At 38.4% G+C, this 18,357-nt stretch overlaps 1 protein-coding gene across 4 annotated transcripts in view; it reads left to right on the top strand.

Annotated features, from left to right (window-relative positions):
* The window catches only part of PARD3B (par-3 family cell polarity regulator beta), a 926,621-nt gene that overhangs the window by 691,696 nt on the left and 216,568 nt on the right, over positions 1-18,357 (top strand). For all 4 annotated transcript variants that reach the window (XM_087949489.1, XM_087949488.1, XM_026673207.2 and 1 more), the window contains one exon: positions 17,753-18,052. In XM_087949489.1, coding sequence (XP_087805615.1) covers positions 17,753-18,052 — 300 coding nt within the window. The remainder of the gene's footprint in view (positions 1-17,752; positions 18,053-18,357) is intronic.

Here is an 18,357-nt window from a genome sequence, read left to right as displayed (position 1 = left end):
ACTTCTGGGAATGATCCCGTCTGTTTCTAGGTTAATGTTCCAATTGGACAGACGTGGAGTAATTGTTGTTAATATTTCTTGTAGTGGTAAAATCTCTTTCAAAATAGAATATATTCCCTGTAGTGACAGTTAATTAGTAAGAACCTATTAAAAACACTCGGGTCCATGCCTTTATAATTCTGGTTTATCTTGTCTAATAATTATTCACCTTTTGACCTGGAATCATTTGAGACAGAAATGGGGAACAGCAGGTGTGCCTAGAAGCTGATGAACCTATATGATATTTTTAACTCACATATTTGATTTTTATCCTACAATTAAACAAGAAAAGAAATACCATTTTTCCTTGGATAGTTTTCTATCATTAATTCTCCTTTAGAAAAAAAAATGTACATGAATCCCAAAGGAGGGCTTAATCTATACCATATAGTCAAGGAGATTATTCCTATTTTCTCTGTCATTTTTATGTAACATATTAATGTGTTATCTTTCTGAAGACAGTGCTGGTCAATGTTGCCTAGAAGAAGGCTTTTGTTTTAACAAGCATGTCACACAAGTAAGTTTTAACCTTTGGATGCAGCTGGTAATATAAATATAGCTCCACTCTTTTACTAATATTTTATTGAGTGAGATGACTCCCCAGGAAAGGCAGCAAAATGCAGACCTTATTATTCCAGATCACACTAGTAGACTGTTTAGCATCCCATTCTTAAAGCCTTCCTACTTCAGCCATGCACATCATAAATTAATTCCTATAGTTCACTATAAGGATAGGATGATTGGTGCATCCAGATGTTTTGACTATTACTTTCACAACACCTTGTTTTGGCCATGCTGGCTAAAAGTAGAAATATCTGAAGGGTACAAGGCAGTGATGGAATTCAAAAATTTTTACTACCGGTTCTGTGGGCGTGGCTTGGTGGGCTGGCAGGGGAAGCATACTGTAAAATCTCCAGTTGGAGATGGTATTTGCCGGTTCTCCGAACTACTCAAAATTTCCACTACCGGTTGTCCAGAACTGGTCAGAACCTGCTGAATACCACCTCTGCCATGAATGGCAGATTGAAGTCCCCCAGAACCATAAATGTGGAGAACACCAAAGACCATAAGCCTGGAAAACATCACTACAAACCTGGCCAGATTTAGCAGCTCTGGCAGTTGGTTGGTGTGCAGCAGGAAAACTGGTACACCTGCAACAGTCCATTCTGATCCCTGCAGCCCAGCTTCACAAATAAAGCCTCACACCTAGCAATCTTTGGAGCAATTCTCCTGAAAACCAGTAGATTTATCATGCTTTATGTCTACTCTACTGGTAGTTTCCCATCACTTGGTGTTCAGCTTTTAATGGCTTGCTCCAAAATGGCTACAAGTCTCTAAAGACATTCATGCTGTGGAACATGTGTCTCCGGAGCCGCCTCAATGGGTGAACCTGCAGGGCTGGCTGGCGCCTCGGAAAGCCCCCTGCCGCCTCTAGCACCCTCTGCTGGCCCCCTTGGGGACAGTAAGAGGTGGCAGGGTGGCGGTGCATTGAACGCTGCCACGGCGGCACATAATGTGCTTCATTGGAGGCACCAGCTCCGGAGCGGTGCTGCAGTCAATGGGTGAACCTGCAGGACCGGCGCCTTGAATGCCCCCCTGCCACCTCTTAGCGCCCCCCTGCCAGCCCCCTTGCCTCTTAACGCCCCCCTAAGGCATCCCACCGCCCCTCTTAGAACCACTGATCTAAGTTATGAAGACGAGTGACACTTTAATGCTTTCTATTGCTATTCTGTTAACATAATGAGAGTTTACTCAGAGAGAAAGGCTGAATTTTATAACTCTGCCCTAAAATTCACTAATCCTATAATGTGTAAAGTAGTTCAGGCCTGAGATTTTAATATGTAGTGGCAACAACTATCATGCAGTGAGCTTCTGCTGTGGATCTTGCTGCCACTATGACTTCATAAGCTGCATACTTTGTCTTACCTTCTGAACAGGCCAACCCTCAAGAAATGATTTACAAGAATAAGGCTCTGCACACTTATGCACATTCCTCATTAGGTGAGATTAAATAACCATTGCAGTGTCTAGAGATAGCAGAAAAATGATATTATGAGCCTGAGCCATTCATCTGGGTTTTATAGATTTTAACTAATTACTGATATTGGTAAAAGTTTGCCACATTTCCAATGATCTCTTGTGCCCTGAACTTGGTTTAGTTGGAAACACAAAAAAGCCTGACATCACTTGCTAAATTCAGCACTTTGTTTTTTATTATAATTATTTATAAAATGTTTATAAAAATATACATAATGTTACACAAATGATAAAATTAGTTTTAAAGTTAATCCAACCATACCAATAATTGTTTTCATATGAATCTCCATCTCCAATATCTTTTATAGCAAAAATGGTGGTTGGTCTATATGCTTAGGCAGCACTTGCATTGATGACACTGAAATTTCTATCACCGGCAATTGTAAAGTACATGTCTTTCATTTTTATGGAAGCTCATGTTCATTGTTGGGATCCTGGCAAACTAAGAGCATGCATCCCATCTGTTAAAGGGCCACTGCCATTTGTTAAAATGTTGGCAGACTTCTGGGAATGATCCCGTCTGTTTCTAGGTTAATGTTCCAATTGGACAGACGTGGAGTAATTGTTGTTAATATTTCTTGTAGTGGTAAAATCTCTTTCAAAATAGAATATATTCCCTGTAGTGACAGTTAATTAGTAAGAACCTATTAAAAACACTCGGGTCCATGCCTTTATAATTCTGGTTTATCTTGTCTAATAATTATTCACCTTTTGACCTGGAATCATTTGAGACAGAAATGGGGAACAGCAGGTGTGCCTAGAAGCTGATGAACCTATATGATATTTTTAACTCACATATTTGATTTTTATCCTACAATTAAACAAGAAAAGAAATACCATTTTTCCTTGGATAGTTTTCTATCATTAATTCTCCTTTAGAAAAAAAAAATGTACATGAATCCCAAAGGAGGGCTTAATCTATACCATATAGTCAAGGAGATTATTCCTATTTTCTCTGTCATTTTTATGTAACATATTAATGTGTTATCTTTCTGAAGACAGTGCTGGTCAATGTTGCCTAGAAGAAGGCTTTTGTTTTAACAAGCATGTCACACAAGTAAGTTTTAACCTTTGGATGCAGCTGGTAATATAAATATAGCTCCACTCTTTTACTAATATTTTATTGAGTGAGATGACTCCCCAGGAAAGGCAGCAAAAATGCAGACCTTATTATTCCAGATCACACTAGTAGACTGTTTAGCATCCCATTCTTAAAGCCTTCCTACTTCAGCCATGCACATCATAAATTAATTCCTATAGTTCACTATAAGGATAGGATGATTGGTGCATCCAGATGTTTTGACTATTACTTTCACAACACCTTGTTTTGGCCATGCTGGCTAAAAGTAGAAATATCTGAAGGGTACAAGGCAGTGATGGAATTCAAAAAATTTTACTACCGGTTCTGTGGGCGTGGCTTGGTGGGCTGGCAGGGGAAGCATACTGTAAAATCTCCAGTTGGAGATGGTATTTGCCGGTTCTCCGAACTACTCAAAATTTCCACTACCGGTTGTCCAGAACTGGTCAGAACCTGCTGAATACCACCTCTGCCATGAATGGCAGATTGAAGTCCCCCAGAACCATAAATGTGGAGAACACCAAAGACCATAAGCCTGGAAAACATCACTACAAACCTGGCCAGATTTAGCAGCTCTGGCAGTTGGTTGGTGTGCAGCAGGAAAACTGGTACACCTGCAACAGTCCATTCTGATCCCTGCAGCCCAGCTTCACAAATAAAGCCTCACACCTAGCAATCTTTGGAGCAATTCTCCTGAAAACCAGTAGATTTATCATGCTTTATGTCTACTCTACTGGTAGTTTCCCATCACTTGGTGTTCAGCTTTTAATGGCTTGCTCCAAAATGGCTACAAGTCTCTAAAGACATTCATGCTGTGGAACATGTGTCTCCGGAGCCGGCGCCTCAATGGGTGAACCTGCAGGGCTGGCTGGCGCCTCGAAAGCCCCCCTGCCGCCTCTTAGCACCCCTCTGCTGGCCCCCTTGGGGACAGTAAGAGGTGGCAGGGTGGCGGTGCATTGAACGCTGCCACGGCGGCACATAATGTGCTTCATTGGAGGCACCAGCTCCGGAGCGGTGCTGCAGTCAATGGGTGAACCTGCAGGACCGGCGCCTTGAATCCCCCCTGCCACCTCTTAGCGCCCCCTGCCAGCCCCCTTGCCTCTTAACGCCCCCTAAGGCATCCCACCGCCCCTCTTAGAACCACTGATCTAAGTTATGAAGACGCAGTGACACTTTAATGCTTTCTATTGCTATTCTGTTAACATAATGAGAGTTTACTCAGAGAGAAAGGCTGAATTTTATAACTCTGCCCTAAAATTCACTAATCCTATAATGTGTAAAGTAGTTCAGGCCTGAGATTTTAATGGATGTAGTGGCAACAACTATCATGCAGTGAGCTTCTGCTGTGGATCTTGCTGCCACTATGACTTCATAAGCTGCATACTTTGTCTTACCTTCTGAACAGGCCAACCCTCAAGAAATGATTTACAAGAATATAGGCTCTGCACACTTAGTTGCACATTCCTCATTAGGTGAGATTAATTTATTGTAAACCTTAACCATTGCAGTGTCTAGAGATAGCAGAAAAATGATATTATGAGCCTGAGCCATTCATCTGGGTTTTATAGATTTTAACTGCTTTCCTAATTACTGATATTGGTAAAAGTTTGTTACCCATCTACTATGAAATTTCCGTATCTGCTAACATGATAGTTTGGTGCTGTTGCTATGTTTATATGGTGGAGAAGTAGAAAAATATTTTTCCTTCTCTTGGCACTTTGATCTTGTTCCCAATCATTTTCCTGAAGAGAAGTTATGAGGGGACAGACTAGGGCAGGGGTGTGGGGACGGGGCCAACTAATCGCCAGAACTACCCATTTGCCGTTACCAGCAGATCCCACCCCTGGCCACAAATTCAGAAGAATCCTCCAGTCATAGACCTGTATCTTTATGGGCAATGCTTCCCTATCAAGAGATAGCACCAGCATACTGAGCAACCCCCTCATCAAAATTAAAGATTTTAAAATAAATAAATTAGGATGCCTTTCTTAAAATTAAGAATTCTTTAAATGTTGAGCACTGTTTTACAAATACAGATTTCAGAGTCAGAATGCTCAGAACCTACGGATTTCATTTGAAGCACTTCTATTTGCTAAATGAAAAATTGCAGTGACCTCCTTGAGGAAAACATATGTTGAAATCCTTCCTTCTCAAGATCTTTATCCCTCTTTAATTATTTTTTTTATAAATAAGATGGTAAATACACAAAATACTCCTTTCTTCTATTTTCCCCACAACAACAATCCTGTGCGATGGATTGGGCTGAGAGAGAGTGACTGGCCCACAGTCACTCAGCTGGCTTTCATGCCTAAAGTGGGACTAGAACTCAGTCTCCTGGCTTCTTGCCTAGTACCTTAATCACTAGACCAAACTGGCTCTTTTATGAAGTAGAAAGAGGTCACCTTATTAATGGACATGATATTGTCTTACAGCAAATAGGGTTACGTACAGAAAATAAAGAAGCAAAATATAAAGCTAGTCCTTGTTTTCTGTAGCTCTATATCTGAAAAAATGAATGTTAGTCTTGGGGGATCTAATAAATTATTTCAAATTTGTGGTTTCCTTGAATTCCACAAAGCCTTGCAAAGCTCAAAAGATAGCCTGCATTGTCTTTTCAACCCTGAGCATTGCTGCATGCTAATACACTTTAAATCAATATGTATCTGTTTGATATTTGAGAAAATGAACTTTAATATTGCAGCTGTGGATACTTGGCATGAGCTAAATTCAGTTCCATTTTGAAAAAACATGGAGTAACTCAGAAATCTAATTTTAATCTGCTAATGTTTACAATGCTTTATTGTGTTCCTCCCCTCCACCCAAAAATGTGATATGAAAATTAATATTAGTGCAAATCACCCTTTGAATTATAGCATGAGAGATCTACAAAGGTGGGTTCCTTTCTGAAAATCTTTTAGACCTGTGAACTATCAGTTCAATCTGGTTTGCTCAGCCCTTTGTAGGCCTTTCTTTTGGTCAGCTTTAATGTTCTATCCTGGGCAGTACTGGATGGGAAGGTAAAACACAGAAAACAGAAATGAGAGGGAGGGAGAGAGAGAGAGAGAAACCCATTTCCCAAAGAAAACACTGGGAGCCACAAAACCTGGATAAGCATGGCAGGGGGTGTCATGTGACTGGGTGGGAGTGACATTGAGTTGTCCATGCCCACCCAGGTTTTGAGGGTCCCGGTATTTTATTTTCTGTGGGAAATGGGTCCAAGTGGCTCTTTGAGTGTTTAAGGTTGCAAACCCCTGATTTAGGCCTTAATTTGCCTGTACCACCATCCCTAATAGAAATCACATTTTCAGTGAGGGAGAGCTGGTTTAAGCCTGCTATTATGAACAGAGTTGCCAAGTTTTTATCATCAGCTATTGTCAGAAGCAGACTCAAGATATCATAAACTTGAATGATGTCACCAGGAACTTCTTTTACCCTGATTTTATTTTACTGATATTGTTTTGTTTTTCTTATTTTCTTGTCTGTTGTTTTCCTGTTATACTTGTAAATTATAACTGGCGGATTTATTTGGTGTCTTCATTGCTCTTACTGTATTTAGGGCTGCTGTTATGTGCTATTTTTTTATTGTAGCTTGTACTTTCCTGGACACTGACAATTAAAAAAAAATCACATGAAAATACTGGGAAAAACAAATTCTTGTTTGTTTAATTTTCAAAGAATATTACATCATTTAAAAACAGAAATAACATAACTCATGGAGACCTGTGCCTTTTTTCTCTGGATTGAGACAATCAAGGCCATAATCCATAAGAGAGCCAGTTTGGTTTAGTGGTTAAGGTAAATTAGAAACCAGAAGATTGTGAGTCTGCCTTAGGCATGAAAGACACTGGGTCAGTTTGGGACAGTCACACTGTCTTAGCCCAACCCAACTCATACAGAGTTGTAGTTATGAGGAAAATAGAAGGAGGAAGGAGCATTAGATGTGTTCACTGCCTTGAATTACTTATATAGTAATAAAGGCAAAAAAAATTTTTAAAAAGGGAAAAAAAGAAAGTTTCAGGTATTTATGACCGGGGTAAGTCAGAACTACCACATGGCTGAATCACTACAAATAATCCTACATTATTATGAGAGTGAAATGTTTTCATTGTTTAATTCATAATATTACCTTCAGAATAATGTTCTCTATCTTGCATTCCTGCATCTTTTGCTTCATATTTGGTAAGAGTTAATTTCTTCCGTTCCCTGAGTATTCCTGATTTAGCAGCACTTGATACTGTGGTTTAGACGAAATAAAGTGTTGGATGAGATCCCAGTTTTAATAGTTCCAATTTATTATAACCATTGAACCCTGATCAGATCACAGCTTGGATGAGGTCCCAGGTTTTTAAACGTCCCAATTTACTCCTGTCTCAGAACTCTGATAAGAATACATATTTGATTGAGGCACTGGAATTTTTTAATCCAGTTAATTACTTTTATATACTTATTAGATCATAGGATAGTTATGATACGAGCAGTTTGGGTGGGGGATGCTAGATGGGGCGGTCAAGTCAAGGTCGTAGTTTTATTTTATGCTGTCTGCATAACATGTCAGTGTCCGGTTTCCAAAATGAGAGCAGTAACAGCGACCAAAAGTGATAGATTATATGCATAGAATTGCTTTGCAATAATTCTCATTCACTCTGTTATAATGCTGCTGCCATACATGCCAAAATACCTCCACTTATCCACGTTCCTAATTCCAGCTAAATATTCCATCATTTGCAAAACTACCACAACTTCAAATACTGCTTAGTCAAATATTTAAATCTAAGACATTTTTTCTTGTACTTAAACCACTTTTGAGCTGATGTATTTCATTGCAAACATTTGACTTTTCATCCCTTACTTCTCACACTGGACATCTTTTCAAAGTAAATGATGAGAATGGAAAACCATAGGGCATCCGGTAAGATTCAAGAGCTCTAAATCACTCAATTTATTGGCATCCTTTTACAAGCCAAAAAAAAAAAAAAAGCTTTGGGAAAAGGGAAGGAAGCTATGCTGTGAAATTAATTGATAATAAACCTTTTGTGTTATTATATATAGACAATTGTATTTTTAAACTTCGGCGGGGGGTCTCTTTTTTTCTCAAAATTTCTCCAGCCACATAGAGTTAATTCACTGCAGACCATCTTTACTATGTACTTTAGAAGGGAACCTGACCTAGGGTCAGGTAACAAGATATGACCCATTTGACCCAGCAGAATAGGTGCACTGCAGATCCCATCAAAGCATAATGGACATCAGCTTGCAGGACTTAGAAAGTGTACTAACTTTTTTGCAATTCCTGTCCTCTGAAATCCTTCTCAGAGATTTCAGTGTCTCCCATCCCTACATCAGTCAGGAAATCACTGAGGACCAGGTTGTTTTCAGAGACCTTGCAACAGACTAATTGTGAGTCCCATTTTGTTTTGTTTTTGTTTTGGATTTTTTGCTGTTCCAGTTGGTTGCATATATATCTCTCTATCTCTCTAGTAAGCACCCAGAATTATTTACGAATTGGGCAGCATATAAAATAAATACCTGCAAGTTTTAAATTAAAATTTAAAATGCTTTTGATTATTTGCTTAGCTCTTTAATCCTTTGATAATAGTTTAAAATGTTGCTGTGCTGATTATTTTTGGAAGAGCATAATTCCACCAATTTGCTGAGGGAACTATAACCTTGCTCTAAGTTGCCCTATCTGACTTCTCAGCCATGTGCAGTCTATATTTCTTCCTCCAGGTTTCCATTAGTATATGCTAGTGGATTTTAGTAAATGTCTTTCATAAATTGAGAAAATTGAATGTTTTATTTCTTCACATGTAAAAATAGCTAGCTAGATATTAAGTGATGTTGGTAGTTAGTCCTGAATTGCTTGGTGAGTCCCCCTAAAAAGATGTCAACTATAAAACTCATCCTGTTGCATCAGGGATGACAGATGTGTGTAAGGAATCTATATGTATGATGTGGAGAGGGCAAATCCAAACTGAAACCATAGAGGGTTCATCCAACAAGGACTGATACTCAACATAAACTTATGTGGGGTATATAGTGATATTTCATACAATTAGGAGTCATATTATTATGAGGGGAAATAATATTTTGATTATGATCTCCTTATGATTATGAATCAGGGCACCAATGTAACCTATAGGTCTCAGCATAGTTTCATTTCTTGCCAGGGTTTACCCAGTCAATGTCAGAATCTTGATCAGGTCTCTTTCTAGGTGTCTGTATGTGAGCCTTTCTGTTTCTTTCTCAATTCTTTAACCAATCCCTCTGCTTATTTCTAATGGTCCAATATATTTGTCTCCAACTTATTCTTAAACACTTTCATAACAGACCTATCTTTGACTGACTTAGACTGACTGAGATAAAATAAATTGTTCCGGATTACATGATTACATACATACATACATACATACATACATACATACATACATACATACATACATACATCTCAAATCACAATTTTCAGCACAAAATATAAACACACACAAATATACACAGACCAATAGCTAAATATTGAGATTGTTTCCACATTTGGGATTGTTCCTATATTTCTATCCAGCCATCATCTTATATTTCCCTTCCATAACCAGGAGTGGGATTCAAATTTCTTAACAACCGGTTCTGTGGGTGTGACCTAATTTGTGGGTGAGGCAAGGTGGTCATGTGACTGGCAAACCAAACTGATCTCCCCAGAGCTACTTGACCTGTTTTGACAGCCATACACACACACACACACACACACACACACACACATGACCAGTTACAACATCCCACACAGTTTTGTGACTGAGGTTTTCTAATTTTTTTTGCCAGTTTCCAACAATTCCTTCTGGTTTCCAGTTAAAAATGCCCATTGGGGGAAATGGACTTGTTTAACAACCAGAGTGTTTGCTTAATGACGACAGGGTTCACATCTCTCTTTCTCTCTCTCTCATCTATAACTGTTAAGATTGGAAGCTGTTTATCAGCTTTGGAAGCCATATTGAGGCCAGATGCTCCCATGCTGCCACATTTGAGCCTGGGCAAGTGGGAGGGGGGGATTTCTTGGAGTGTCTGTAGTTAGACATAATAACATTCTTTTTCTAATCATGGTCATGTTATTTTGCACATAAATGAGAGGAAGTCTTAATTTGGGATGGATGATAATTGGGCCATGTGATGTGATAATGGGTGTAGAAGATGGATTTGTAGTTTTTACTTATTGTAAGGAAGCCTGGACTATCCAAATAAAAAGGAACCTTTCCGAAGATGTCTGTCTCAGAGTTATTGGGTGGACAGTTGCTGAATGCTGACACTGTTTTTTAATAATCCTATTTCTTTGCAGTTTTTTCTCACACATTTGTGCATATGTATTACATACTTTTTCTTCCTTTCTGCTATGTATTCAAAATGGGCAATGATTATGTGTGTGTGTGTTTGTGTGTGTGTGTGTAGCATATGTGTGTATGGATATGTATATATATTTCACTTTTAATGTGTGCCAGTGTACTTACAGTAAAAAAATGTCAATAAGTTATCTTATTCTAACTTCCTTCTTTTCTTCCCAACCCCATTCCTCCCCACAACCTATTTTGGGTTTGCTTCCCAGCCAAGTACTTACCAGGTCTGATCCTGTTTAGCTTTCTAAAATCAGCCTACTGAAATAAATACCAAACTAAGCTGCCCCTACCATCACTACCTTGCACCTGATTTCAATGTAAATAGCCAATCTGCAGTATTACTAAATTTTGCTAGGCATCTGCTGCATGTTATTCTCTCTTCCTTGATAATCTAGTCTTAGCTGGGCAAAACATATTAGACATTTGGAGTCACTGGCGAGAGCAGCTCAGTGCGTTGAAAAGTCACGCATCACCCCATATTCCTTTCTCCATGAGCAGCCTCGTCACCTCCTCATTTGTGAAGCGTGCTATGTTTAAAGGTGCTGCGAGAGGCTGGTCGCTGACAGAGGAATATGGGGAGATGTGCGACTTTTTTCCATGCCAAGAGGGCTTCTCACTCTTTCTCTTGCCTGTATCTTGACGTGGAGAAAAGTCGGTGGGAGCAGCAATTGAGGCAGTCGGTCACCCGTCCCAGGGCTCATGGTCACCATACCTGCAAGGGGTGGGGATGCAGTTGCAGCAAAATGGCAATGACAATGGTGGCAAGAAAGGAAACAGCAATTCCGGTGGTGTTGGGGCTTCCGGGACCAGCTACCCCTGCCACCCGTCAACTGTTCCGGCGGCTGCACACGTGGTGCATCGGGGCTTCCAGGCTCTGCTCCCAGCAGCCGCCGTCATCTGTCCCGGACTTGATCAAGGGGTGCCTTGCTGACACGAGCCTCTCCACGTGTTCCTTCCTGTTGTTCTTGCTGGGAGAGCGAGAGGGTCTTTCCCAGCTCATGAAAAGCCTGCAAGTCCCCCCTCCCATCGGAAAACAGCTCCGGGCAGCAGAGAGAACCTGGTTGTACATGAGCAGACACTTAGTTTTAATTCCTATGTAGTTTCTTCATCAAGGAGCAGTTTATGAAGCAATTCGCTCTGTTTAAGTAAAGAAATACATAAATGCAGGCATGGCAGCCTGGAAAAATCTGCCAAAGTTTTAATAACTTGAAGAGAAAGAGGGATGCAACAATTTCAAAAGAATTTCACAGCTCTAATGTGTGTTAGAAAGAAGCAACATTTTCTTTCCTTTATGATGCATTTACTTGCTGCTTTTGACTTCCAGTTCAAATGCAGGAAGTCCTCAGATGACAACTGTCCTGTTTAACAGCACTGTCCTGTTATGACAACACTGAAAAATAATTTTGCAACTGGTCCTCACACTTACAACTGTCACAGCATCCCACTTTGTTCAATTGAGCAAAATATATTGACATGTCTCACTTAATGACCATGGGTGATTTACTAAATGAATATTTAATATTCATTTAATACTAAAAGTGTCATAATAAGCGTGGCATGGTTAACAATAGAGTTGCCCATCCCAGTTGTGGTTGGTAAATGAGGATTACCTGTAGCTTCTTGGTATATTCTTAGCTGCAAGAAATAATCTATATTGCAAATATATAAATAAATAAGTGTCCACATTACCCCACAATGACATCACTTTAAACGAATTAATCTTGACTCCTAGCCCACCTTGTTTTGAAGGCTGCCAACCTTCTATGTTGATAAAGATCAACAATGTTTTGTAAAATAAAATTAGGAAAGTGATCCTTAAACCATCAAATAATACAGTAAAACAGACAAAGCGTGCAAAAAGGTAGTTCAGATATTGTTAACTAAATGAAAGTGTGAACTAAATAAAAAATAGACCATTGATGAACATGTATAGATTTTTTCCAAGGAGCAGTGAGAAACAAGAAAAACAAATGCAATTATAATAGCCCTCTTTAAGAGTTAATCATAGAAATTCATATTACCTAGTACTGGCTAACCAAGTACAACATAACATTGTGTCGAGGAAGCAATTGTAGGTTGCATTTATATAAGAGAAAAATAAATAAATATTTTACATTTTTCCCACTCTAAATAAAAGAGAAAATTGTGGTGTCCCAATTCTTCCTTTTGTTCTATACCAACTACCAGAACTGACAGCAAGACTATTGTGGAAAGGGAATTTCACGAAGGCAGTAGTGTCACACACAAAAACAGGAAAAGCCCAAGGGGAACATCAGGTCAGCCAGATAACAAACTTACATAGGAAAAGGAATCAAATAAAAAGTATTAAAGAATCCCTATAGACAAAAGCCTAAGTAATTAAGAAAACTAGACAAATAGGAAAAGGAAACAAAAGATAATTTAGAAAACCCTTACAAACACAGGACATACCAAATAAGCAAAACAAACAGACAAAAGACACAAAATATAAATTACATTTAAATTAGGGACAGACAGATAAATTACATATAAATTAGGGACAGACAGGAGATTGCCACAGAACAAATATGAAAAACTATATTAAAGCTAAAAGAGATTACAGAAAACCAATAATACAAGCTGGCCACCCCGCGGAGTTTGCCCTCCGATGGAAATAAAGACAAACTCAAACAGGGTTTGAAACATTAGGCACAAATACAAACACTCACACAAAATCAACTTACAAAGGGAGAAAAGGGTATAAAAACCAGGGACTTACCATAAGAAGCTAGCTAGCCCAGGAACGCAGACTTCTCACTGTTCTCCGCCTTCCTGAAAAATAAAAAGATCCAGCTTTCAAGCAGTTGCCCGTATCCTTGCGCTGGAGCTCTCCCAGTGGGAAAATCGAATCCTCGAAAGAAAGGCATTTTGACACCTTTCAACACTATCAAACATGAAGGGAAATTGCAAGTGAGATTAATTAAATCATTGTGCTGATGGGGTTCTCCTTGGTTCCAGGTTTAAGTATTTTTGATGTTTTAGAAGAAAATGAAACTAATCATAGTGTTATTAAGAAGCCTCCTCAAGACTTTCCTTGTAAAACTGTATTGGCCAACTACAGTATTACTATCTAGATTTTTGTATTCATTTCTACTTATTCATTTCTTTCACAGTAGCATAAAATTAATGGAGAAATTTCCACTTGCTAAAATGTAGTAATACTAGTGTACTAGTGTTTATAGAAGCCAAACAAAGAGTTCTCCTTGGACCTTGGGCAACTTTACAACCACTTCTTTGCAAAACTCTAGTGTAAGAAAAATTGAACTATTCTGAAACAAGGGTTAATAAACAGACTAAGACAGTTTTTAAAGCCAAATTAAGAGCTTTCATCTTTATAAACACAGCTCTCCTATGGAATAATATAGCAGATACTCATCTTTTTATCCTATATACCTTGTGGGTGAGAGTGGAGGAATGAGAGTGTAAACAGTCCAGTTAGTTTTCAGCACTCTCAATTGTTCCCCTTCTTGTTTTTATTGGTGCATTGATTTGTCCACGGAAGTCCAATTTGTCTACAGAAGTCCAATTGTTAGGGTGCAAGAATGTTCCAACAAGAATTTTGTTATTGCTGCTGACAAATCCGAGGTTTTAACTTTTCACATATTTAGCAATGTGCTTGTTCCAACTGAACACTGAACAGGCTAGCAGAATTCCTCTTTGCTGTGTGATCTTTCTTTCATCTTTCTTTAAGGGTTCTTTAGAGAATTAAGCCTTTTTCTCAACAGTTTCCTAATTATGAGTTGAGATTGTTGCAGTATAGAAATAAAAGGAAATGCTTTTTCTTTATAGTTATCTGTTGTAACATCAAACCCTTTACTTGAGTCTGTTGCTGTTTGCTTTCAATTCCTGCTACTTTCCAGGGATTCCTTCCATTTGAGAAATATCTCCTTTTCTACCTTGAAATCTGTTCTTGTGTCTGAATGACAACAATAAATATGTTGGATATTTATAATTAAACATTTACTATATCCATAAGTGTACTTCTTTTTTATAACCAATATAGACTTTCACCATGGGTATTTTTAGGCAAGATTTGGCTTCAGGTTTAGTGACCATGGTTTAGAGAACAGATTTTCTGATGTTTTGCCAGGAAATGTGGTTGATCCTAACTGTATTGTGCCAGCTTCAGATTGGTCATTTTTTGACTGTTGATTCCTAATTGGTTCTTTGTGCTGGGTCCTGGTTGACTCCTTGTCCAGACAAGTTTCTGATTTGCCCATTTGGGGAAGCTGATTCCTGGTTTGTCCTGCTTTTGGACAGGAATTTGGTGTGGCACAGAGTAACATGCTGTCAGCCTTCAAGATTTTTTTCCTTAGCTTTGCATCTTTCGGCTGTTATAAGTAACGGGGGGAGGAAGGGGGACATGATTATGGGAAGCGAGCTGGAGGTTTAACAAAACAGAACTGTATAAGTTGGGGGGGAAGTTTCTTGCTTAGGCCTCTATCCTATGCTATGTGCAACTGCAACTCTTTATCAAAATATGCCAAGGTCAATGGACAGAGGCCTCATCACCATCTGGAGATGCCCACATGATGCTATACAAAACTTTTAATTGGATGAGCCAATTGAACAATTGGAGGTGGGAACGTTGCCATCACTTTGTATATGTGATTTACATGCTCATTTTCTCAGATTCAGAATTCTTTTGTTGCTACCACTTGATTTCCAGTAAAAGATATCTTTTCTCTAATTAATGGAGTCTAAGTATTTCTTTCTTGGATTTTGAATGGAGCACCATATGTTACTTGTATTTCAGAAACTTGCCTAAAGATCAATGTTATGAATAATAGTACAACTTTTACTATAAGTAGCAGAATCTTGCAAGTCTAAATGACCCTCTTCCCTCTTACTTTTACATTCAAGAGAACCAGAGATGGTATTCAGCAGATTCTGACCAGTTTGGGAGAACCAGTAGCGGAAATTTTGAGTAGTTCAGAGAACTGGCAAATACCACCTCTGACTGGAGATTTCACAGTATCCTTCCCCTACCAGGCCCACCAAGCCACACCCACAGAACCGGTAGTAAAAAAAATTGAATCCCACCACTGAAGAGAACTAGGGAGGGTCAAATCTGAGATGCTCAGATTACATTTCAGTTGTATTTCAGCCAATTACAGTTAGTTTCTGGAGAAAGGGCTTGTGTTTCTTTCTAATACATGGACTGCCATTTGTGTAGGGAGAAGGCACTGTCCACCCCTATGATTGACAAAGCTAGACTTCAGAAAAGATTATATGTGACCCAGTGTAGAGTATATCAGTGTTCACAATATACGTGGTGGAACGTAGTCTGGAGTCACTGCAGGGAGGGGCTCATTTTCACAACTGTCATTGATTGCCAATTTTTCACTGTGTCATTATCTACCCAGTAGAGTGCTAGAGTACCTAAAAGCTTCCTGTACTTACACTATGAGTGTCGTACTATGATATGTAGGTTGCAATTGTAAATATTTACACTTTCATTTTTAAATATAATAAAGCTTGCAAGGTCTGAAGAAGACTTCTGATTTCAGGGTGCTTTTAATAAAATACCCCTTCATAAACAGAATGCAAGCATTTCTGTAAACTTGATTATCTGACTTTAATTCCTCCTCATGACAGCTCGTATTGCTTGAGCATCTTTTCTGATTTAGGTATTTTCCCTGTCCTCTACTAAATCCCTTTCTGTTCTTGTTTTTCATTCATGTCCTGCTCCACAGTTCTTAATTTTTTCCTGCTACAAAAGGGATGGTTTAACATTTGTTATGCTTTTACCATTTTTATGGTATGATGTTTGTTTCCAGGAATATTTTTGTGAGCTACAGAATTTAATAATAGTGAATAAATCCTGACTTTTTAATTGGCAGCTTTCCTGTGCTTTAATCCTTCTTTTGCTTTTTATTCTTTGCTCTCATCCTGCTGGTCTGATCTTTTCTGCTACATAGTGAGGCAGCTGAACAGTTTCTTATTATTAACAGTGCCTTGTTTAAAGTTTTCAATCATAAAGCAAATGATGATTCATCTGAATTTGACTATCTTTGAAATTATACCTGGGTGTCTTCCTACCTCTCCTTTCCCAACAGATTATACAATAGCACTGATTAGTAGCAACATTTGTAATACCTCTTAAAGATTTGTCATAATGGAATACTGTCCGTAATAGTATTTAATTCACTTATGTCTACACAATTCATCTCTACTGGCTTCTGTTCATTTCTTCACTGTATATTCTCTGTCTGATCTCCACATAACAAGATATGATGTCCCCAAGTTATGAGTTAGGACCAAATGTCAAAAATGCTAATAAATGGCTTTGAGTCTTTGAAATTTACTCCACTAATTGCTATTTACATTTGCATGTCACATTACTATACTTCTCACAAATGAACTTAATATAGGTGATTCATTAAATTGAGAGGAAAATATGATAAAAGTGGCATTGATAATATTGGCTAACAAGAAAATATATTTTAGAAGATATCTATCTTTTAAAAGGGGCTTCATTAGATTTACCATTCATTTTAAATGTAATTTATGTTTGTACAGTGATGAATATATATATATATACAGTAGGCATTTCAGCCTTGTCTCTGAAAAAACTTGGAAAGAGACTAGAAATTTATTGTTGATAATTATAGTGAATTTGTGTTTACTTTGCCTGCTTAACATCTGCTACTACAGAGAGCCCTTATTTAGCAGCTGCCTTGTTTAGTAAACAATTGCAATTATGACAATGATAAAAATAATGTAACTTTGAGACCAATCCTCACATTTGCAGGTCTGTAAAGCAAAGGAAAGCGGAAAGATTATTGTAAGCACAGTTGTGACTTCACTTGGCAACTGAATTGAATTGAATTCTTTATTGTCATAGTGTGTATACACACAGTATACATACAACGAAATTCATATAACACCCAGAAACCAGATCCAACATGTATACACACATGACAATCCCTGAACACCTCCCCACCCACCAAAATTCCCTGCCTCCTAAAAACACACAAGCGTCCATAAATAACTGCTTTATTTAACAACCATGTTGCCAATACCAATTGTGATCACTAAACGAGGAATACATGTATATTCTGATGATGTGATTTTAAAAGTCAAATTATTATCATTAGCATTTGGCTTGCCATTAAATTGATGTAATCAAACTTCAGTTGAGTAGGCTTCCTGTTTTGTGTCAGCAATATGTACTGATGTTAGTTGTTCTTGTGTCTCTCAGGATCAGTGCAAAACATCAAGAACTCCGTCAGAAGCAGATCAGGGGACTTGCTGAATATTCCACAGTTCCTATGGGAGCCCCGCCTGATCTTGATGATGATGACACAGACCCAAATTATGCACGAGTGAATCACTTCCAAGAAGTATATCCAGTTATCAATTCCTACCATCTTTCTTGTCCATCTGTTTCTGAAGCTTATGGTGGGTGCAATAATCCTACAGCGCCTCTGGACAGGGACCACTTAGAAGGATTATATGCAAGGATAAACAAGCCATCCCATCAGCATGCTCCTGTTGAGAGGTAATACTTATGCCATGGGAGGGAAAAGTTAATGCATGTTTGAATATTTTTAAATGCAACAACCATATTATATGAAATTGACACAGTAACTATATTATATTTTGAAGAATTTGATTTGAGTATTTTTGTCAGTGCTTTCAATGATGTACTCCTGCAGTTTTACAACTGCAAGTGATATTATGTGAGCAAAATGAAGACCTTGGAACAGTTTGGAAATAAATCAGTGGATGTGTTTGTGAAGAATCCAAGAAGCATTCTATACATCTTTTTTATGAGCGGAATGCTTCACATACATAGCAAGCTTT

Source organism: Notechis scutatus, chromosome 1 (genome assembly GCF_049901735.1).
Source record: "Notechis scutatus isolate UNSWTSFEM ecotype Mainland chromosome 1, rNotScu1.2, whole genome shotgun sequence".
NCBI classification, from domain to species: domain Eukaryota; kingdom Metazoa; phylum Chordata; class Lepidosauria; order Squamata; family Elapidae; genus Notechis; species Notechis scutatus.
The sequence above is the reverse complement of the archived record's forward strand: the minus strand, read 5'-3'. Positions and strand labels throughout refer to the sequence as shown.